General features: G+C 41.4%; 1 protein-coding gene across 2 annotated transcripts in view; it reads left to right on the forward strand.

Moving 5' to 3' along the window:
- The window catches only part of LOC139570892 (SH3 and PX domain-containing protein 2A-like), a 102,473-nt gene that overhangs the window by 32,527 nt on the left and 52,432 nt on the right, over window positions 1–17,514 (forward strand). For both annotated transcript variants that reach the window (XM_071393196.1, XM_071393197.1), the window contains exons 5-6: window positions 322–413; window positions 8,073–8,104. In XM_071393196.1, coding sequence (XP_071249297.1) covers window positions 322–413; window positions 8,073–8,104 — 124 coding nt within the window. The remainder of the gene's footprint in view (window positions 1–321; window positions 414–8,072; window positions 8,105–17,514) is intronic.

The following is a 17,514-nucleotide window of genomic DNA, read 5'->3' on the forward strand; positions in this document are numbered from 1 at the left end:
TTTCGGCCCCCTGACCATCCTCTCAAGAAATAATCGTCCATCGGTTGATGATCCTAGTTGATGATCTGGTGTAAACTGTGCTATCGTCATCTGTACTATACAGGGACACACACACACAGTCCTTTTGTGATGTAGTGGAAGGCTTCCACATATGGAGTCAGTCAGTTGATGAAATTCAGGGTACATGTGACCACATTAGCTGATAGTTATCTTGATGATGTGTTATGAAGTCTTGTCCTTGTGAATAATCATTATACTATTTCACAATTATAATATTTTCCATCACTCTCCTTCTCGCCCTCCTTCCCTCTCTCCTTCTAGGCTGTGATGAGGCTCCCTAACCAGATCTCCCAGAGTGAGGAGGTGCTGAGGTTCTTTGAAACCAAGGCTGAGGACATCAACCCTCCTAAAGAGTGAGTTTCATTTACCTGGCAATCTCTCCCTACAGTAGTCACTGAATAATAACACATGGCTATCTCACATATTGTCAGGTTTTAAAGGGTGTCTATTTCTCAATTTCTTGCTTTTTACCAGGTTCTTCATGTTGTACTTTTCAGTTGTACTTTAAGGTATCAAACACGGCCCCCAAGTACAACAATAAACATGTTTAATTTAGGTTAATATGATAATACAAAGCATATGTTTTATTTGCTCGTGTGTGTGTGAATGTGTCAGAGCACTGGCAGCTGGTGCAGACGTCTCTCACCCACACTGACATGTATTGATTTCCAAGTGACCTCATGTCACATAGATGATGGATGGTCAACCAGGCTCTGGGCTTTTATTAATGATGATACATGGGAGGTGACACCTGATCCCAGCGCAGTGCTTATTGTTCAATGGTATTATGGTGGTTAAGTTCAGGTCAGACAAGGCATTACTAGAATTAATTTATCATCCTCAGATTTATACCAGTAGGGTTTGGTATTTGATGTCAATGGACAGTTGATAAGTGGAAACTTACATCTGCATTTAGTAATTTTTTTCTCTGTAAATTTGGCCATGTGTTGTAGGTTATTGTCCTGCTGAAAAGTGAATTCCTCTCCCAGTGTCAAGTGTAAAGCATACTGAAGCAGGTTTTTGTCTAGGATTTTGCCTGTGCTTAGCTCCATCCCATTCCCTTTTATCATTAAAACGTCCTACTCTTTGCCTATGTCAAGCATACCATGATGCAGCCACCACCATGTTTGAAAATAAGGAGATACCCACTGGGCACAGATGTCAATTTAATGTCTATTCCACATTGGTTCAACATAATTTCATTGATTCAACCAGTGTGTGCCTAGTGTGCAGTTAAACATTGATGTGTTGTGTTGGATTTTCCCCGAAAGTGTATTCCTTTGGTGTGTTTTTAAGCAGTATTACATTAGTGCCTTGTTGCATACAGGATTCATGTTTTGGAATATTTGATTTTGTATATTTGTATTCTTGTTTTCACTATGTCATTTAGGTAGGTCATCATTGTGGAGTCACTTCAATGTCGAACCATCCTCAGTTTTATCCCTTTACAGCCATTCAATTCTGTAGCTGTTTTAAAATCCCCTTCCTTCCTGTCCTGCAGCTCAGTTCAGAAGGACGACTGTATCTTTGTTGTGTCTGGGTGTTTTACTATAACATCCACAGCATGATTATTAACTTGACCAATATTAAATGTCTGATTTGCGAGAGGTACCAGGATTCTTGACTAAATGTAGTGGCTAAATTGTCCAATATAATTGTCCCAATACAATGTCCATTTGAATCCTTTAGCCACAATGGAGAGTGGTGAAATGTTAGTCTTGATGCATACAAACCCAATGTCCAGAGTTTGATTCAATTAGAAAAATAGTAATACATGTATTTGTCGTTCTGGATACAAAAATGAATTCTGATCATTAAACTAAAGAAACAAACAGCATGGTTAACATGGTCTGGTATGGTCAAAAGACTTCATTGGAATTGAAAAACTGGATTGTTTGGAAATATGCATAACCAAGGAACAAAGGACTCACGCGGCCTCAAGACTACAGCGTAGAAAAGACACACTTTGGTATGTAAAGTAGCCTAACAAGTGCACACACTTTTTGATGGATTAACGGTTACATTTAAGTGTATGGCTACATTCATCATGCATACAAAGTAATGGAAAGTTTTCTATTGGAGTGACTTATTTGGACAATGGATTGAATGCATAGAATCCGATTTCCAATCTCCACTGCCTAATTCTTTGAATTGTGAATATGAATTATATAGTGGCACTGTTAAAAGGAGCGCAGTGCACCGTAGCGCTTATTGATCCATGTTCATGGTTGCATATTGAAATATAGGTATTATTCTGATAGCCTATTGAGGGAAGATGGTGGAGGAGAATTCTACCAGATGGTGCTAGTGGAGGCGCCTTTATCAGAAAAGGACTTGGAAGGAGAAAGTTTCCCAAAATGCGCAAATCCAGAAGGGGTAAACTGGGAAAGCTGACTCACAAAATGGATATATGGTTACTGATCTTGATGACTGACAATAAGAATATTTAAGTTGTAAAAAAGAAATGTTGAATGGATTCAAATAATTTATTGATTCCTGTCATCACATGATACCTGAGGATGAAATAAAAAATGATATGTTGAATTGGTAGTAACCCAAATGGCAGCATATTAAGACATTTCTTGTTAATGTGTCCCAATGGATCTCAGGTGCAGCCCCAGCACCAGAGAAATCTGATGAAAGCCTATTCCTCCTTTGGCTGCCAATTACCTTTTCTTCCAGTTCTCTGCTGCCATTGACTGGAACGAATTGCAAAAATCACTAAAGCTGGAGACTCATCTCCCTCACTAACTTTAAGCATCAGCTGTCAGAGCAGCTCACATATCACTGCACCTGTACATAGCCCATCTGTAAATAGCCCATCTAACTACTTCATCCCCATATTGTTATTTATTTAAAATGTTGCTCCTTTGCACCCCAGTATCTCTACTTGCACATTCATTTTCTGCACATCTATCACTCCAGTGTTTAATTGCTAAATTGTAATTACTTCGCCACTACGGCCTATTTATTGCCATACCTCCCTAATCTTACCTCATTTGCACACACTGTATATAGATTTTTTTCCTATTGTGTTATTGACTATACGTTTGTTTATTCCATGTGTAACTCTGTGTTGTTGTTTGTGTCGCACTGCTTTGCTTTATCTTGGCCAGGTCACAGTTGTAAATGAGAACTTGTTCTCAACTGGCCTACCTGGTTAAATAAAGGTTAAAAAAATAAGACAGAATGAAGTTACTGCTATGTTAGTCAAACAGCAACATCATTCCTTTCTGCCACCCAGAGACAATGTATTTCAATCATACTTTGTAACACAAAAAATTTTGAACAAATCCAAAGGGTGCCCACTGTATTTGTTGTATTCATATACTAATTTCTAAGACTGAAAGCATCTGGACAGTTGCAATTCAAATTAAATGTATTTATATAGCCCTTCTTACATCAGATGATATATCAAAGTGCTGTACAGAAACCCAGCCTAAAACCCCAAACAGCAAGCAATGCAGGTGTAGAAGCACGGTGGCTAGGAAAAACTCACAAGAAAGGCCAAAACCTAGGAAGAAACCTAGAGAGGAAACAGGCTATGAGGGGTGGCCAGTCCTCTTCTGGCTGTGCCGGGTGGAGATCATAACAGAACATGGCCAAGATGTTCAAATGTTCATAAATGATCAGCATGGTCAAATAATAATAATCACAGTAGTTGTCGAAGGTGCGACAAATCAGCACCTCAGGAGTAAATGTCAGTTGGCTCTTCATAGCCGATCATTGCCTTCCCTCCACTGCCCTCTATTGGTTTAGTAACCTTAATGCACCACTCAAGCAAAATACAGAAACCAGAAATACAGGAGCTTTACTACCACAAGAGGGAGCCATACAATATGTTTCTGAACAAGGGTTTTACAGTAACACAATACATCGAATGATGCACAGAACATACAATAAGTTAGAGTTTGAGTAAATGTAGGCCAAAAAGCAGATATGCTGACTTCTGACATTGAGCTAACAAACTCATCTACCCATAGTACTATACTGAAGAAAAATATAAATCCAACATGTAAAGTGTTCGTCCCATGTTTCATGAGCTAAAATAAAAGATCTTCCATACACACAAAAGCCGCCTCCAACGTTGTTTTAGAGAATTTGGCAGTACATCCAACCAGCCTGACAATCGCAGACCACTTGTAACCACGCCAGCCCAGGACCTTCACATCTGGCTTCTTCACCTGCGGGATCATCTGAGACCAGCCACCCAGACAGCTGATGAAACTGAGGAGTATTTCTGTCTGTAATAAAGCCCTTTTGTGGGGACAAACACATTCTGATTGGCTGGGCCTTGCTTCCCAGTGAGTAGGCCTGGCTCCCAAGTGGGTGGTTCTATGCCCTCCCAGGCCCACCATGGCTGCGCCCCTGCCCAGTCATGGGAAATCGATAGACTAGGGCCTAATGAATTTATTCCAATTGACTGATTTCAGTAAAATAGTTGAAATTCTTGCTTGTTGAGTGTTTATTTTTGTTCATTGTATTTACCTTCACTGACATGGATTCAGTAACGCCATTGTCTAGGGCAGGGTTCCCCAATAGGTGGCCCGCGGGTGATTTATTTGCCTCCCGCAAGTTTTCTGAGCAAAAATAAATAAATACAATTAATTGTTGGACATAAAGTATTGTAAAATCACCAGGAAATCAGCTCAAATTGATTTCAATGTAGGAAAACCATTCCCAAATATTACCATGGATAATTAAAGATGCTTTTCTGATCGTACCCCAATGTAATCAAAGTTTAAGATGATTCTGTTTGTGTCAAATACTATATATTTTTGCGATTCTTCCGGTCAATTTGAGAAGTACAAATTATTTATAACTACCTTCCGACCATTCGCTCAAGGAAAAATAGGCCCACGGCTGAATGTAACTGGGGACCCCTTGTCTAGGGGCTTTTGCTTAATTGGAAATGAAGGTGTCATTGACTCTATACCTCATTGACTCTGTAATGCATGCGTGTCTTCACTTATCATCCCCCTCCTCCCTCAACCGCACACACTGCATGATTCTGTGGGTACGTCAACTCTCCATTGATTATAATGACTTCCTGTCCAATTACTTTTGACCTCGAACCAGGGGTTACGCATGCAGGGGGCAGACTACGGTTACGGACAGCAGTATTTGTTTAGCATATACCTCGAGTGGACTCAGTCTCTTGGCTGAAACCCAACTGGCTGAAAACTGTGTGCAAAAGACTAATATCTCACACATTCCATGTCTAATGGGCCCACCAACAAAGACTGAGCTGCAGTCAGATACAAACAGCTGGTTATTCTCAGCTCAGGATGGGCCCATACAGATTCAGATTTAATTATATATTTAAAACCCCCACCCATACATTGAATGTTTGTGTGTGTGAGGGTGTGCATGAGGGAGAGAGTGGTGTGAGAACAATTGTTTTGAGCTTGTATATGTGTGTGCAAGTGTGTGTGTGTGTGTGTGTACTGTATGTCCATGCCCTTTCCAGTCAGAAAAAGGTTCACTTTACTGCAGAAAGCACTAGCACACTGTCTTAACATGTTAATAGTGTTTGGACATATTTCTCGCCTCACCTTCCCCTCATCGATTCGATTTTACTGTTGGTGGGAGTGTGTTGAGCCAGAGAGTGTGCGCACATTCCTCTCCTGGGAAGTGTGTTATTCCAGCTCTGAGGTACGGGTTACTCGCAAGCCTGGCCGATCCAACATTCCCCAGTCCCCCCACCCCATCTTTCTACCCCCAAAGCTCCCCAGCCCCTCTACCCCACCCTCAGACCTCCATGGTAATGCGTTTCATATGCCACTACGGCCCAGAAACATAAACAGCTAGCTCCAGAGGCCAGCAGCCCAACCGTCCAACAGAGCAGCTCTATTCTCCTGAGTGGCCCTCGGGAAAGAATTGGCTGAAGTGGTGTAGTGATTCTTGATGTGTACAGTATGTTAGGGAGAGGGGTTGCGTTTTAAGATAGGTGTACAACTGGAACTTATACTGTAGCTGCATATTGTAACCTTAACTACATCAACTACCTCAACATACAAATTAGGAATCAACTATAAATTAGATACTTATTAGTACTTGGCTAGTTCCCTATCAGTAAAATGTGTCCTCTTTCGGTCACTAAGTCAGGATAAACTTTAATAAAGTGTTCCAAAAAGCTGTTGTTCATTTGTGATACAGTACAAGTCGTCTTGCTTAGAATGTTTGTGGGTTGTTGTTTTTTTGCAACACAAACATACTATGTCGGCTGGGAATCAAAACGAGCAGGATATACGATTTTTGCATCTCTCACCCTTGATAATCTAAAGTTATAAAATGTTTACAGTAGGAGTGTTATTGTTGTTATTCAGTAGTGTACAGGCATCTCATCTGGATCTAATGTTTAGAATATGCGTGCATGTATGTAGATTCCATGTAACAGTTAGTGGCAATTTGTAACTTTTTGGGCAACCTGACCAAATTCACATAGAAATGTGAGTTAAAGATTTAGGTAGATCTGTTGTTCTGTGTGTGCTATTTCTATGATTCCCGTTCATATGTTTTGTTTTTGTGTCTTTTACTTTCAGTTTTGTACACCAGCTTCAAAACAGCTGAAATAACAATATTTTGTGTTCTGGAAAATACACTATATTTCACAGAGGTTTAGATGGTACAATGATTATCTACACTATAATAGCTTATTTTGTAACAGACTGAAATTAGGCGAACTATTCGAGTTTTAGCAACCAGGAAATGGCAGAGCCATTTCTGCATAGTGTAACTTTAAATGGAAGTGTCTTTTCAACTGATTGTGTTGTTATTTCAAAATTAGGTAAGATTTAATGAGTGCCAAGGTAACTATTTACATGTCTCTTAAGGCACCATATAAAATATGACTCTGCCTAGTTGTGTGTTTCAGAAAATTCCTCTGAATATTCAGGACTCCCGAGTGGCGCAGCGGTCTAATGCTAGAGGTGTCACTACAGACCCTGGTTCGATTCCAGGCTGTATCACAACCAGCCGTGTTTGGGAGTCTCAGGGTGGTGCACAATTGGTCCAGCGTTGTTAGGGTATGGATGGGGTAGACCGTCATTGTAAATAAGAATTTACTCAACTGACTTGCCTAGTTAAATGATAAATACAAAAGATTGAGAGGTACCCCAGCAGGTACATTTGGTTCCTTGGAAGTTGTGGGAATGTACGTTTTTGGTTTCCCATTGGTTCTGAGAACAAGGCCATAAGTTCCCTGACTGGTAAAACTGAAGGTTTTTTAAACGTTCTGAGAACGGTAGTGAACATTTTGCCTGTTCTGGGAACGTACATTTTTAGATTGCAGGCAGGTTCTGAGAATGTTTTACTATGGACCCTGAAAGTTTTCATGGGAGGCTAAATTAACATTCTGAGATCGGACATCATAGGTTATTTGAGAACATGTTTCAATAACTCATAGCTTAGTTTAACTGTTTTGAAATCCAAGAACAGATATGACACATGGAAATTAATTTACTTAGGCATTAATCATGCAAACACATTTCTTTTTTTCTTGTGGCACAGCGTCAAGAAATTTGAACCTATGATTTTCTGTTCTTTATCTATGAAATTAGTCCACTGCGCCACCAGGATGGAGCTAGCATACCATGTTTTTTTTAACTGTCCATTTTAGTCTATTCAAACAACCTATTTCAAAGGAAATGAGCACTCATTAAGATCAGGCGTGTCCATTTCATTGCAGTGTTCTCTGTCACTGACACATGCACATTGCACACACAAACACATACCCAACATTCACCAATAAACATACGCAAATCAAAAACCACTCACTCTTTCTTACACATACTGTACACACAGCAGTCTCCCTCTATCTATTTCCCTCATTCTCCCTCTCTCTCTGGCATGCTCTGTGTGGGGTGCCTATCTGTGTGTGTGCATTCTTAATGAGGGTTAGGCTGGTAGCTGGTAGGGTACAGAGTCCTGTGTGGGACAACATGCTCCTGCTTTGCCCTGGCTCCCTGTCACACACTTATCATGACTCTCTGGTGTTGCTTCTTTTTCAGGGACTATGGGGGATCCACCAAACGCAAATCAGGTAAGACAAGTCACCTCCCAGCTAGCACATAATGTTCTGAGAACCATCCCATCTAGTACATACTGTTCTGAGAACCATATGTTTCTTAGAGCTTGATGAGAGCATGTTTGTGCTATGGTTATTTTGCATGCAACCTTCCCACAAAGTTCTGTGAATGGTTCAGGACAGCCAGCACATAACGTTCTGAGAACCGTATGTTTCTTAGGTGGGAATTTCAGTACTTCAGCATAACATTTCCTCATGGTTCTATTTAAAGTCATTTTCTCAAATTTTTCTGAGAAATTTAAGAAACACAATTTTTACGTGTGAATTTCAGTACTTCAGTATAACATTTTCTGCAGGTTTCCTCATGGATTTAAAGTCATGTTCTCAGAACATAAAGAAAACTTTCCATAAAACCACAAGAAACCATTAGTAACGTTCTAGGAACGTTCTAAGAATGTTATTTAAAAACAGCATCAACAAAACTCTCTCTATCCTCTATCTCAGGGGTTCCTAAACTTTTTTTGGCCCACAACCAGACAAATTAAGACACCAACATGTAAAAACAATTACGTAATCAACGGCCAATGTTAACTTTTTTAAAATTGGGGCTATGAACGTCTATTACAAATCATTCTGACAGGACTTTGAAAGTATTTCAATCTGAAGGAAGTATGGTTTGAAGTGAAATGCATCAGAAACTTATTGGTAAATTCAGAAAATCATCAGGCAATAATTTTGTATGATCTTCTGTGTAGAAAATAACTATTTCTTGTCCACTCTGTTCTAATGAGTCCTGCGTGGCTTGTGGGCATTTTAGAGGAAAACATATTGTACGTGTTCCTGAGAGTCTTATCTATCATTGATGGAGTCGTAATATTTTGTAGCTCAAATGGTTCCAAGGATAGAGCCACATTTGTAGTAAGAAAACAGAAACCATTGTTTCTTGTAACCAAATCTAGCAGCTACCGAAGGTTATTGACGTAACCCCGGTTCTATGAACCAAGCACATTTTTTTCAGAGATTCTCTAACACCATTTTCAAATCATTAGTTTGGGAAACCCTGCTCTTGTTAAGTGTGTTCTGGTATGTTGGCCACACCCACTAATTGGCCTCACCTGATCTTAATGAGTGCTTGTTCCTTTGAAAGGGGGTCTGTTTGAATAGACTACAATTAAAAGCTTTGTACAGAGCCTTGCAAAAGTGTTCATCTCCCTTGGACATACACAAAATAGTTTAAATTGGTGAAGTGAAATGGAAAAAAATAAGTTGTTTCAAAAAATTATTAAAAATAAAAAACGGAAAAGTGGTGCGTGAATATGTATTCACCCCCTTTGCTATGAAGCCCCTAAACAAGATCTGGTGCAACCAATTACATTCAGAAGTCACATAATTAGTTAACTAAAGTCCACTTGTGTGCAATCTAAGTGTCACATGATCTGACACATGATCTCAGTATGTATACACCTGTTCTGAAAGGCCCCAGAGTCTGCAACATCACTAAGCAAGGGGCACCACCAAGCAAGCGGCACCATGAAGACCAAGGAGCTCTCTAAATAGGTCAGGGACAAAGTTGTGGAGAAGTACAGATCAGGGTTGGGTTATAAAAAAAATATCAGAAACTTTGAACATCCCACGGAGCACCATTAAATCCATTATTAAAAAATGGAAAGAATATGGCACCACAACAAACCTGTCAAGAGAGGGCCACCCACCAAAACTCACGGACCAGGCAAGGAGGGCATTAATTAGAGAGGCAAAAAAGAGACCAAAGACAACCCTGAAGGAGCTGCAAAGCTCCACAGTGAAGATTGGAATATAGGACCACTTTAAACCGTACACTCCACAGTTGGGCTTTACGGAAGAGTGGCCAGAAAAAAGCCATTGCTTAAATAAAAAAATAAGCACACACGTTTTGTGTTCGCCAAAAGGCATGTGGAAGACTCCCCAAACATATGGAAGAAGGTACTCTGGTCAGATGAGACTAAAATGTAGCTTTTTGTCCATCAAGGAAAATTCTATTTCTGGCACAAACCCAACACCTCACATCACCCCGAGAACACCATCCCCACAGTGAAGCATGGTGGTGGCAGCATCATGCTGTGGGGATGTTCTTCATTGGCAGGGACTGGAAAACTGGTCAGGATTATGATGGATGGCACTAAATACAGGGAAATTATTGAGGGGAAACCTGTTTCAGTCTTCAAGAGATTTGAGACTGGGACGGAGATTCACCTTCCAGCAGGACAATGACCCTAAGCATACTGCTAAAGCAACACTCGAATGGTTTAAGGGGAAACATTTAAATGTATTGAAATGGCCTAGTCAAAGCCCAGACCTCAATGCAATTGAGAATCTTGGTATGACTTAAAGATTGCTGTTCACCAGCAGAACCCATCCAACGTGGAGCTGGAGCAGTTTTGCCTTGAAGAATGCGCAAAAAACCCAGTGGCTAGATGTGCCAAGCTTATAGAGACATACCCCAAGATACTTGAAGCTGTAATTGCTGCAAAAGGTGGCTCTACAAAGTATTGACGTTGGGGGGGGTGGGGGGGGGGGGTGAATAGTTATGCACCCTCAAGTTCATTTTTTGTCTTAATTCTTGTTTGTTTCACAATAAAACCTATTTTGCATCTTTAAAGTGGTAGGCATGTTGTGTAAATCAAATGATACAAATCCCCCCCAAAAATCTATTTCAATTCCAGGTTGTAAGGCAACAAAATAGGAAAAATGCCAAGGGGGTGAATACTTTCACAAGCCACTATATGAGTTAAAAAAAACATGACATGCTAGCTCCACCCTGTTGCGCAGTGGACTACTTCCATGGATTGAGAACAGAAGATCATATGTTTGAATGTCACTGATGCTGTGCCACAATTAAAAAGAAATGTGTTTGCATGACTAATGCCAATCTGTGCTTGGAGTTAAAAACAGTTAACCTAAATTAGCAGTGTTATTAAAATTGTTATTGAAACATGTTCTCAGTACGTTATTTAATAACCTTCAAATAACCTAGCATTTCCATTTTCAGAACATAAAACCTCCCAGGCAGGGCCAAACTAGCGCATTTGGGGCCCCGTGGCACCGACTTAATTGTGGGGGGGAGAATTCAGATGACTTACTGTATTTTAACACATTTTGCCATGGTGCAGAGAGAAAAAGTTGCAGTTTTATAATGCTATTCTGCAAATTTTGTCATGAAGAAAGTTTGTTGTTGTTGTTGCAGTTTTAAAGATAAGTTCCTGGAATTCTACACATTTTGCTGTCATCTGCTATCTGAGGGCCCCCTGACCAAATCAGGAAACTTGTGGCTTCGTTTACCAGAACCAATGGGACACCAAAAATGTACGTTCCCACAATTTCCAAGGAACCAAATGTGCTAGCTGGGCTAATTTCTCTCTATATTGAACAGCATTAAATATAGAGGTGCATATATTCTGCTCCGGTCTGTTGCATTGCAAGGTGTTCTGTTTGTAATATTTGTTTTCAGTGGTAGTATGTTCTATTTCGATTAAGTTATTACAGTATTGTATTACTTTGGTTGGTTATCGAGTTAGCTGCAACAGGTCATGTAGCCTATGTGATGATGTATGTAAGTCCATTATTGAAATTAGTCTGGTAGGTGCGTGTGTCTGGGTCTTGTATCCCTGTTGGCGTGCATGTGTGTAGGCATATACTGTATGTCTTTGTACCAAATAGGCAGACAGTAGTAAAGCATTTCTTGGGAGTCCATAGCCTTTCCACCGACAGCTGAACAAAGCTCTATAATGTCATAAGTGTATAACAAGACCAACTCAGCTCACGATAACATATCAAGTCTCTGCTTAAGACACACAGCCAAATCATACATGGCTCATTGTGATGAAAGGGTTAAGCAAACAGCATTGGGTGGGATGGAGCACCTGTTTGTACAGCTATGCTGTGTATTGGCTGTGCCTGGGTTGGGTGCTGGCTGTTGAGGCAGTGAGTGGGCTCAGTGCATGGGGATATGGGCGTGGGTGGGGTTATACAGAGGATTCAGAGGGGCTGGGGAAGCAGCTGTGCATCTGCGGTATGACCGTGTGTCTGTTAGCAGCTGTGCATCTGCAGTATGACCGTGTGTGTTGTGTTGTGTTGGGTTGTGTTGTGTGTGTACGTGTGTACGTGTGTACTCGAGTCTTCAGAATTCTAGACTCTTGTTACCAGGTGACAAAATGGGAGGTTAAATGATTCAGTGATTCATGAAGCTGCCATGGATTTGACACAAACATTCTGTGAAAGAGTACTTTACACATAAAGTAGACCTAGAGTATTACGCAGAAAATAGTACAGCTGAATTTCTCATTCCTGGTAACCTAATATTCTCTTTGCTTCTCTCTGATAGGAAAACACCCTTGAAGTTGCCACGAAATGAAACGAGACTCCAACCTAATTTCATTCTATACTCTATGGTATTGTGCCTTTACGTATCAGTGAATTCCATTGACATGATGAAATGGAAAGCTTGCCTTATTTCAGGTGTGTGTCTCTGTAGTCGCCTAAATCCAGACCGTATTACATATTGCATTTCTTCCAGGAATCGGAGGCTGGAATAATAGGTTATTCACAGTTGTAAACGTTACTGTTCCGATACATTTTAAATGGTTACAGTAGACGAACAATGATGAATTAATGAATGGGTCCCATTTTATTGTCCCTTGTAAACAACATTTTCCATCTTTTAGATTAAGATTGATAGCCTTGGAGGAAATGTCTCATCTCTCAAGATGGTAATATTTTGCCAACCAAGTCTAGTCAAAGCTTCTACATCTTAGTCTTAATAGACAGCTCAGTAACCATATCTCCTTTTGAAATCTTCCTCCGGCACACCGAGACACAGGGTTAACTGTGCTGAGATATTGGTATTACTTTATTAAACCAGGACAGCGGAGCGAGTGTGCGAGTCTGTGGTGAATTTGTGCTGTAGCTGCAGTTTATGGTCCACATAATTACATGATGTTGGTCTCCCCTAAGAGTTTACTGAAACTGTACCCTAACAGGAAAATGTTGCCCCGGGCCTCCAAACTGCTGGCGGTTAGTGCATGGTTTAGCCATACTGGTTACCACTGTTTACCTGGCATGGACAGGCTGCAGAAATCACAGGCTATCTTATACTCTGACGTAGACAATCAGTCATTCATAGCATCGTCATTATTCTCTCGCTCTCTCTCTCCCTCTCTCTTTCTCTCTCTCAGTGGCTTGTCATCCCCTCACTCACCCGCCAGCTATCTTAAATGTCTTTCTTCAATGTCAGTTTATCCAGGGTTCGAAAGTTTCAAGTTCTGTTATTTATTATGAACTGGTGAATTTTCTCAGAGGTAAACCACTGGGTCCCTGATTAGGACCAAAAAATAATTTACTCCATTGATTATGATGTTAAGATAAAGAATAGATGTCCCTGAAAACCACTGTTCAGTTACGAATATATTACTTGCCCAGTGATTTGCTCCTTCATGTGGTTTCAGTAAGGTTTTGGCTTGTACCTCAGTAATTGGTCTCCAGCTGTGACCTCCCCTACAATCAAATAAAATGCAAATGTATTTGTCACATGCGCCAAATACAACAGGTGTAGTAGACCTTAAAGTGAAATGGTTACTTACAAACCCTTAACCAACAACGCAGAGTTTTTTTTTTAAGTTTGAAAAATTAGCTCAACTAAAGAAAAAATAGTAACACAATAAAATAACAATAATGAGACTATATACAAGGAGTACCGGTGCCGAGTCAATGTGCAAGGGTACAGGTAAGTCAAGAGCCCTATTTTGAGTCCACTTCATTCTTTAGATCTGTGTCTCTATATGGGTCAATACAGGATATACCTTACAGGTTGTTCATGTATATCTGAACTGTTTACAGTGTCTAGCTCTGTTTATTATTGTTCTCTACACTAACTTGATATAGAGCAGCATACAGTACAGTGGCTGACTAAGCACGTGAGGTTTGGTCAACACCTCATGGTCACAGCACAACTAGACTTGAGACTAGCAGGTATTGTAGTTCTATTGTTAGAATACAATGTTACTCAGAAGTCATACCTGAATGTTTTCGTTAGCTCTATTGTTTCCCAACAGGATTTTTTTTGAAAGTGAACACACTGTTTGGAAACTGTTTTCAAATAACTATGATATAGAACAGTTGGGCTGAAACACTATTTACTAAAATACAACTTACACTTGTCCAACTCAGCACAAGTTAATAAAGTTAGCTGTTTGTCTGTGAGCAGCTTTACTGTGTTACTTAGGATAACAGGACTGAGTGGAGAGAGAGATAGAGAGAGTATGAGAGGCAGAGCGAGAGTCAGAGAGAGTGAGTAAGGGAGAGAGAGAGACGGGAGAGAGAAGGAGAGTGGGGGAGCGAGACACAGAAAGAGAGAGAGGGGGAAAGAGTGTCGGAGCGCTTGGAGGCACTGTGCATGTGAAAAGCAGATGGAGAGGAGGTTTACGTGGCAAGTGGAAACCATTTCAGTGTTTCGCATGGACCGGGGGAGTGTGTGCACAGCCGTGCTGGCTTTATTGAAGCTGTGGGGCTCAGGGGCATATAGAGAGTGGAATTGTGTGTGTGTGTGTGGGGGGGGGGTCTGTGTGTGGAGGGTCAAGGGGCGCACAGGGGTAAGGAGCTAGCTAGTCGTGAGATTTTAGTCTGAATGTAGATGAATGTGTGCTTCTCTACCACTTAAACAACTGCGGACTGTTTCAGCAGTCACACTACCCTTGCTTGATAAACAGCCATTGAATACTGAGCTCTTTGACTGATCCTGCTTCCCAGATACTGGGCTTTTATTCACATGCTGCAAAGGCAATAGCACCTGAAAGATTTCATTAACTCAGTCTCACTTGAGTGTAACTACCATTTTATAATCGCATTTTCTAGGGTTAGACAATGCGAGACATACATTTGCACCATTCTTACATTTTTTTTATAAAGATATTGTATGGAGATTTGGCTAAACTAACTCTAAAATACATACAGCAGTAGCAGAACTGCATTATAAACTGACTAGTCTCTTAAACCACAAAGTCAGTGTATGCAGACAGCTTCAGTTACTTTTTGCAGAAGTAGATGACTCCATCAGGAGTTCTACTCATCGGTCAGCGTAAAGCCAAGCCTCCCAGTTTCTGACAGTGACAATTTGTCACCTTGGCCTCCGACATAGAACCAACCCCTCCTAACCCCGCAGCAGGCAGCTAGCTGGAACACAAAAGCAATGGAGTCTTCGTCTCATAATAACCAGTGTGTGCCAGAAAATATGATAGGAAACCAACAGACACTAAATAAGGAAAAGGGACTGGCTGATGAGTTTCAATGCTAAACAGTTGTTGAGTGCCAACTCAGCTAACAATTCTAGGGAGAGAACATTTTTGCACTGTTACATGTCATGCTCCCCTGATGTTTGAGTGTCCAGTTTTTCGTTAGAATGTTCCCATAACTATCTAAGTTAGCAAAAACCTTCTGAGAACCTTTTTAGCATGTTTTGGTGTTTAAAGTTAATGTCAAGCAGAACATTCACTATATATACAAAAGTATGTGGACACCTCTTCAAATTAGTGGATTCGGCCACACCGTTGCTGACAGGTGTATAAAACCAAGCTCACACCCATGCAATCTTCATAGACAAACATTGGCAGTAGAATGGCCTTACAGAAGAGCTCAGTGACTTTCAACATGGCACCATCATAGGATGCCACCTTTCCAACAAGTCATTTCATAAAATATCTGCCCTGCTACAGTTGCCCCGGTCAACTGTAAGTGCTGTTATTGTGAAGTGGAAACGTCTAGGAGCAACAACGGCTCAGCCACGAAGTAGTATGCCACACAAGCTCACAGAACGGGACCGCCGAGTGCTAAAGCGCGTAGTGCATAGAAATCGTCTGTCCTCGGTTGCAAAACTCACTATAGAGTTCCAAACTGCCTCTGGAAGCAGCCTCAGCACAAGAACTGTTCGTCGGGAGCTTCATGATATGGGTTTCCATGGCCAAGCAGCCTAAGTTCACCAAGTGTCGGCTGGAGTGGAGTAGCGGAAACGTGATGGAAAAATCTGGGTTTGGCGGATGCCAGGAGAACACTACCTGCCCCAATGCATAGTGCCAACTGTAAAGTTTGGTGGAGGAGGATTAATGGTCTGGGGCTGTTTTTCATGATTCGGGCTAGGCCCCTTTGTTCCAGCGAAGGGAAATCTTAACGCTACAGCATACATTCTATACGATTCTGTTATTCCAAATTTGTGTCAACAGTTTGGGGATTTAAAAAAAAGTTTTATTTAACCTTTATTTAACTAGGCAAGTCAGTTAAGATTAAGAACAAATTCTTATTTACAATGACAGCCTACCAAAAGGCAAAAGGCCTCCTGCGGAGACGGGGGATGGGATTTAAAAAAAAATATATATATACATAGGACAAAACACACATCACGACAAGAGAGACAGGGAAGGCCCTTTCCTGTTTCAGCATGACAATGCGCCCAGGCACAAAGTGAGGTCCATACAGAAACAATAATGCCTATGATTTTGGAATGAGATGTTCGACGAGCAGTGTATCTAGAACTTATCTAGAATGTGGTTACAATATTATTAAGGGGCCCTGGGTGCCGCAGCGGTCAAGACGCCACTACAGCCTGGCTCCCGGTCACAACCGTCCGTGACCGGGAGCCCTCCGACGAACCATCAAACATGCAAAGCGTCAATACAGGACTAAGATCGATACAGAACTGCCCTTTCCCACCTGGACAAAGGAACACCTATGTGAGAATGCTATTCATTGACTACAGCTCAGAGTTCAAAACCATAGTGCCTTCAAAGCTCATCACTAAGCTAAGGACACTGGGATTAAACACATCCCTCTGCAACTAGATCCTGGACTTCCTGACGGGCCGCCCCAGGTTGTAAGGGTAGGTAACAACACAACTGCCACGCTGATCCTCAACATGGGGGCCCCTCAGGGGTGCGTGCTCAGTCCCCTCCTGTACTCCCTGTTCAAACATGACTGCACGGCTAGGAACGACTAACACCATCACTCAGTTTGCCAATGACACAACAGTGGTTGGCCAGATCACCGACAACTACGAGACAACCTCTCCCTCAACGTGATCAAGACAAAGGAGATAATACAGGAAAAGGAGGACTGAGCATGCCCCCATTCTCATCGACGGGGCTGTAGTGGAGTAGGTTGAGAGCTTCAAGTTCCTTGGGCGTCCACATCACCAACAAACTAACATGGTCCAAGCACACCAAGATAGTCATGAAGCGGGCACGACAAAACCTATTCCCCCTCAGGAGACTGAAAAGATTTGGCATGGGTCCTCAGATCCTCAAAAGGTTCTACAGCAGCACCATTGTGAGCATCCTGACAGGTTACATCACTGCTTGGCCTCTGACCGCAAGGCACTACAGAGGGTAGTGCGTACGGCCCAGTAC

The sequence above is a fragment of the Salvelinus alpinus genome, chromosome 3 (genome assembly GCF_045679555.1).
Source record: "Salvelinus alpinus chromosome 3, SLU_Salpinus.1, whole genome shotgun sequence".
Taxonomy (NCBI): domain Eukaryota; kingdom Metazoa; phylum Chordata; class Actinopteri; order Salmoniformes; family Salmonidae; genus Salvelinus; species Salvelinus alpinus.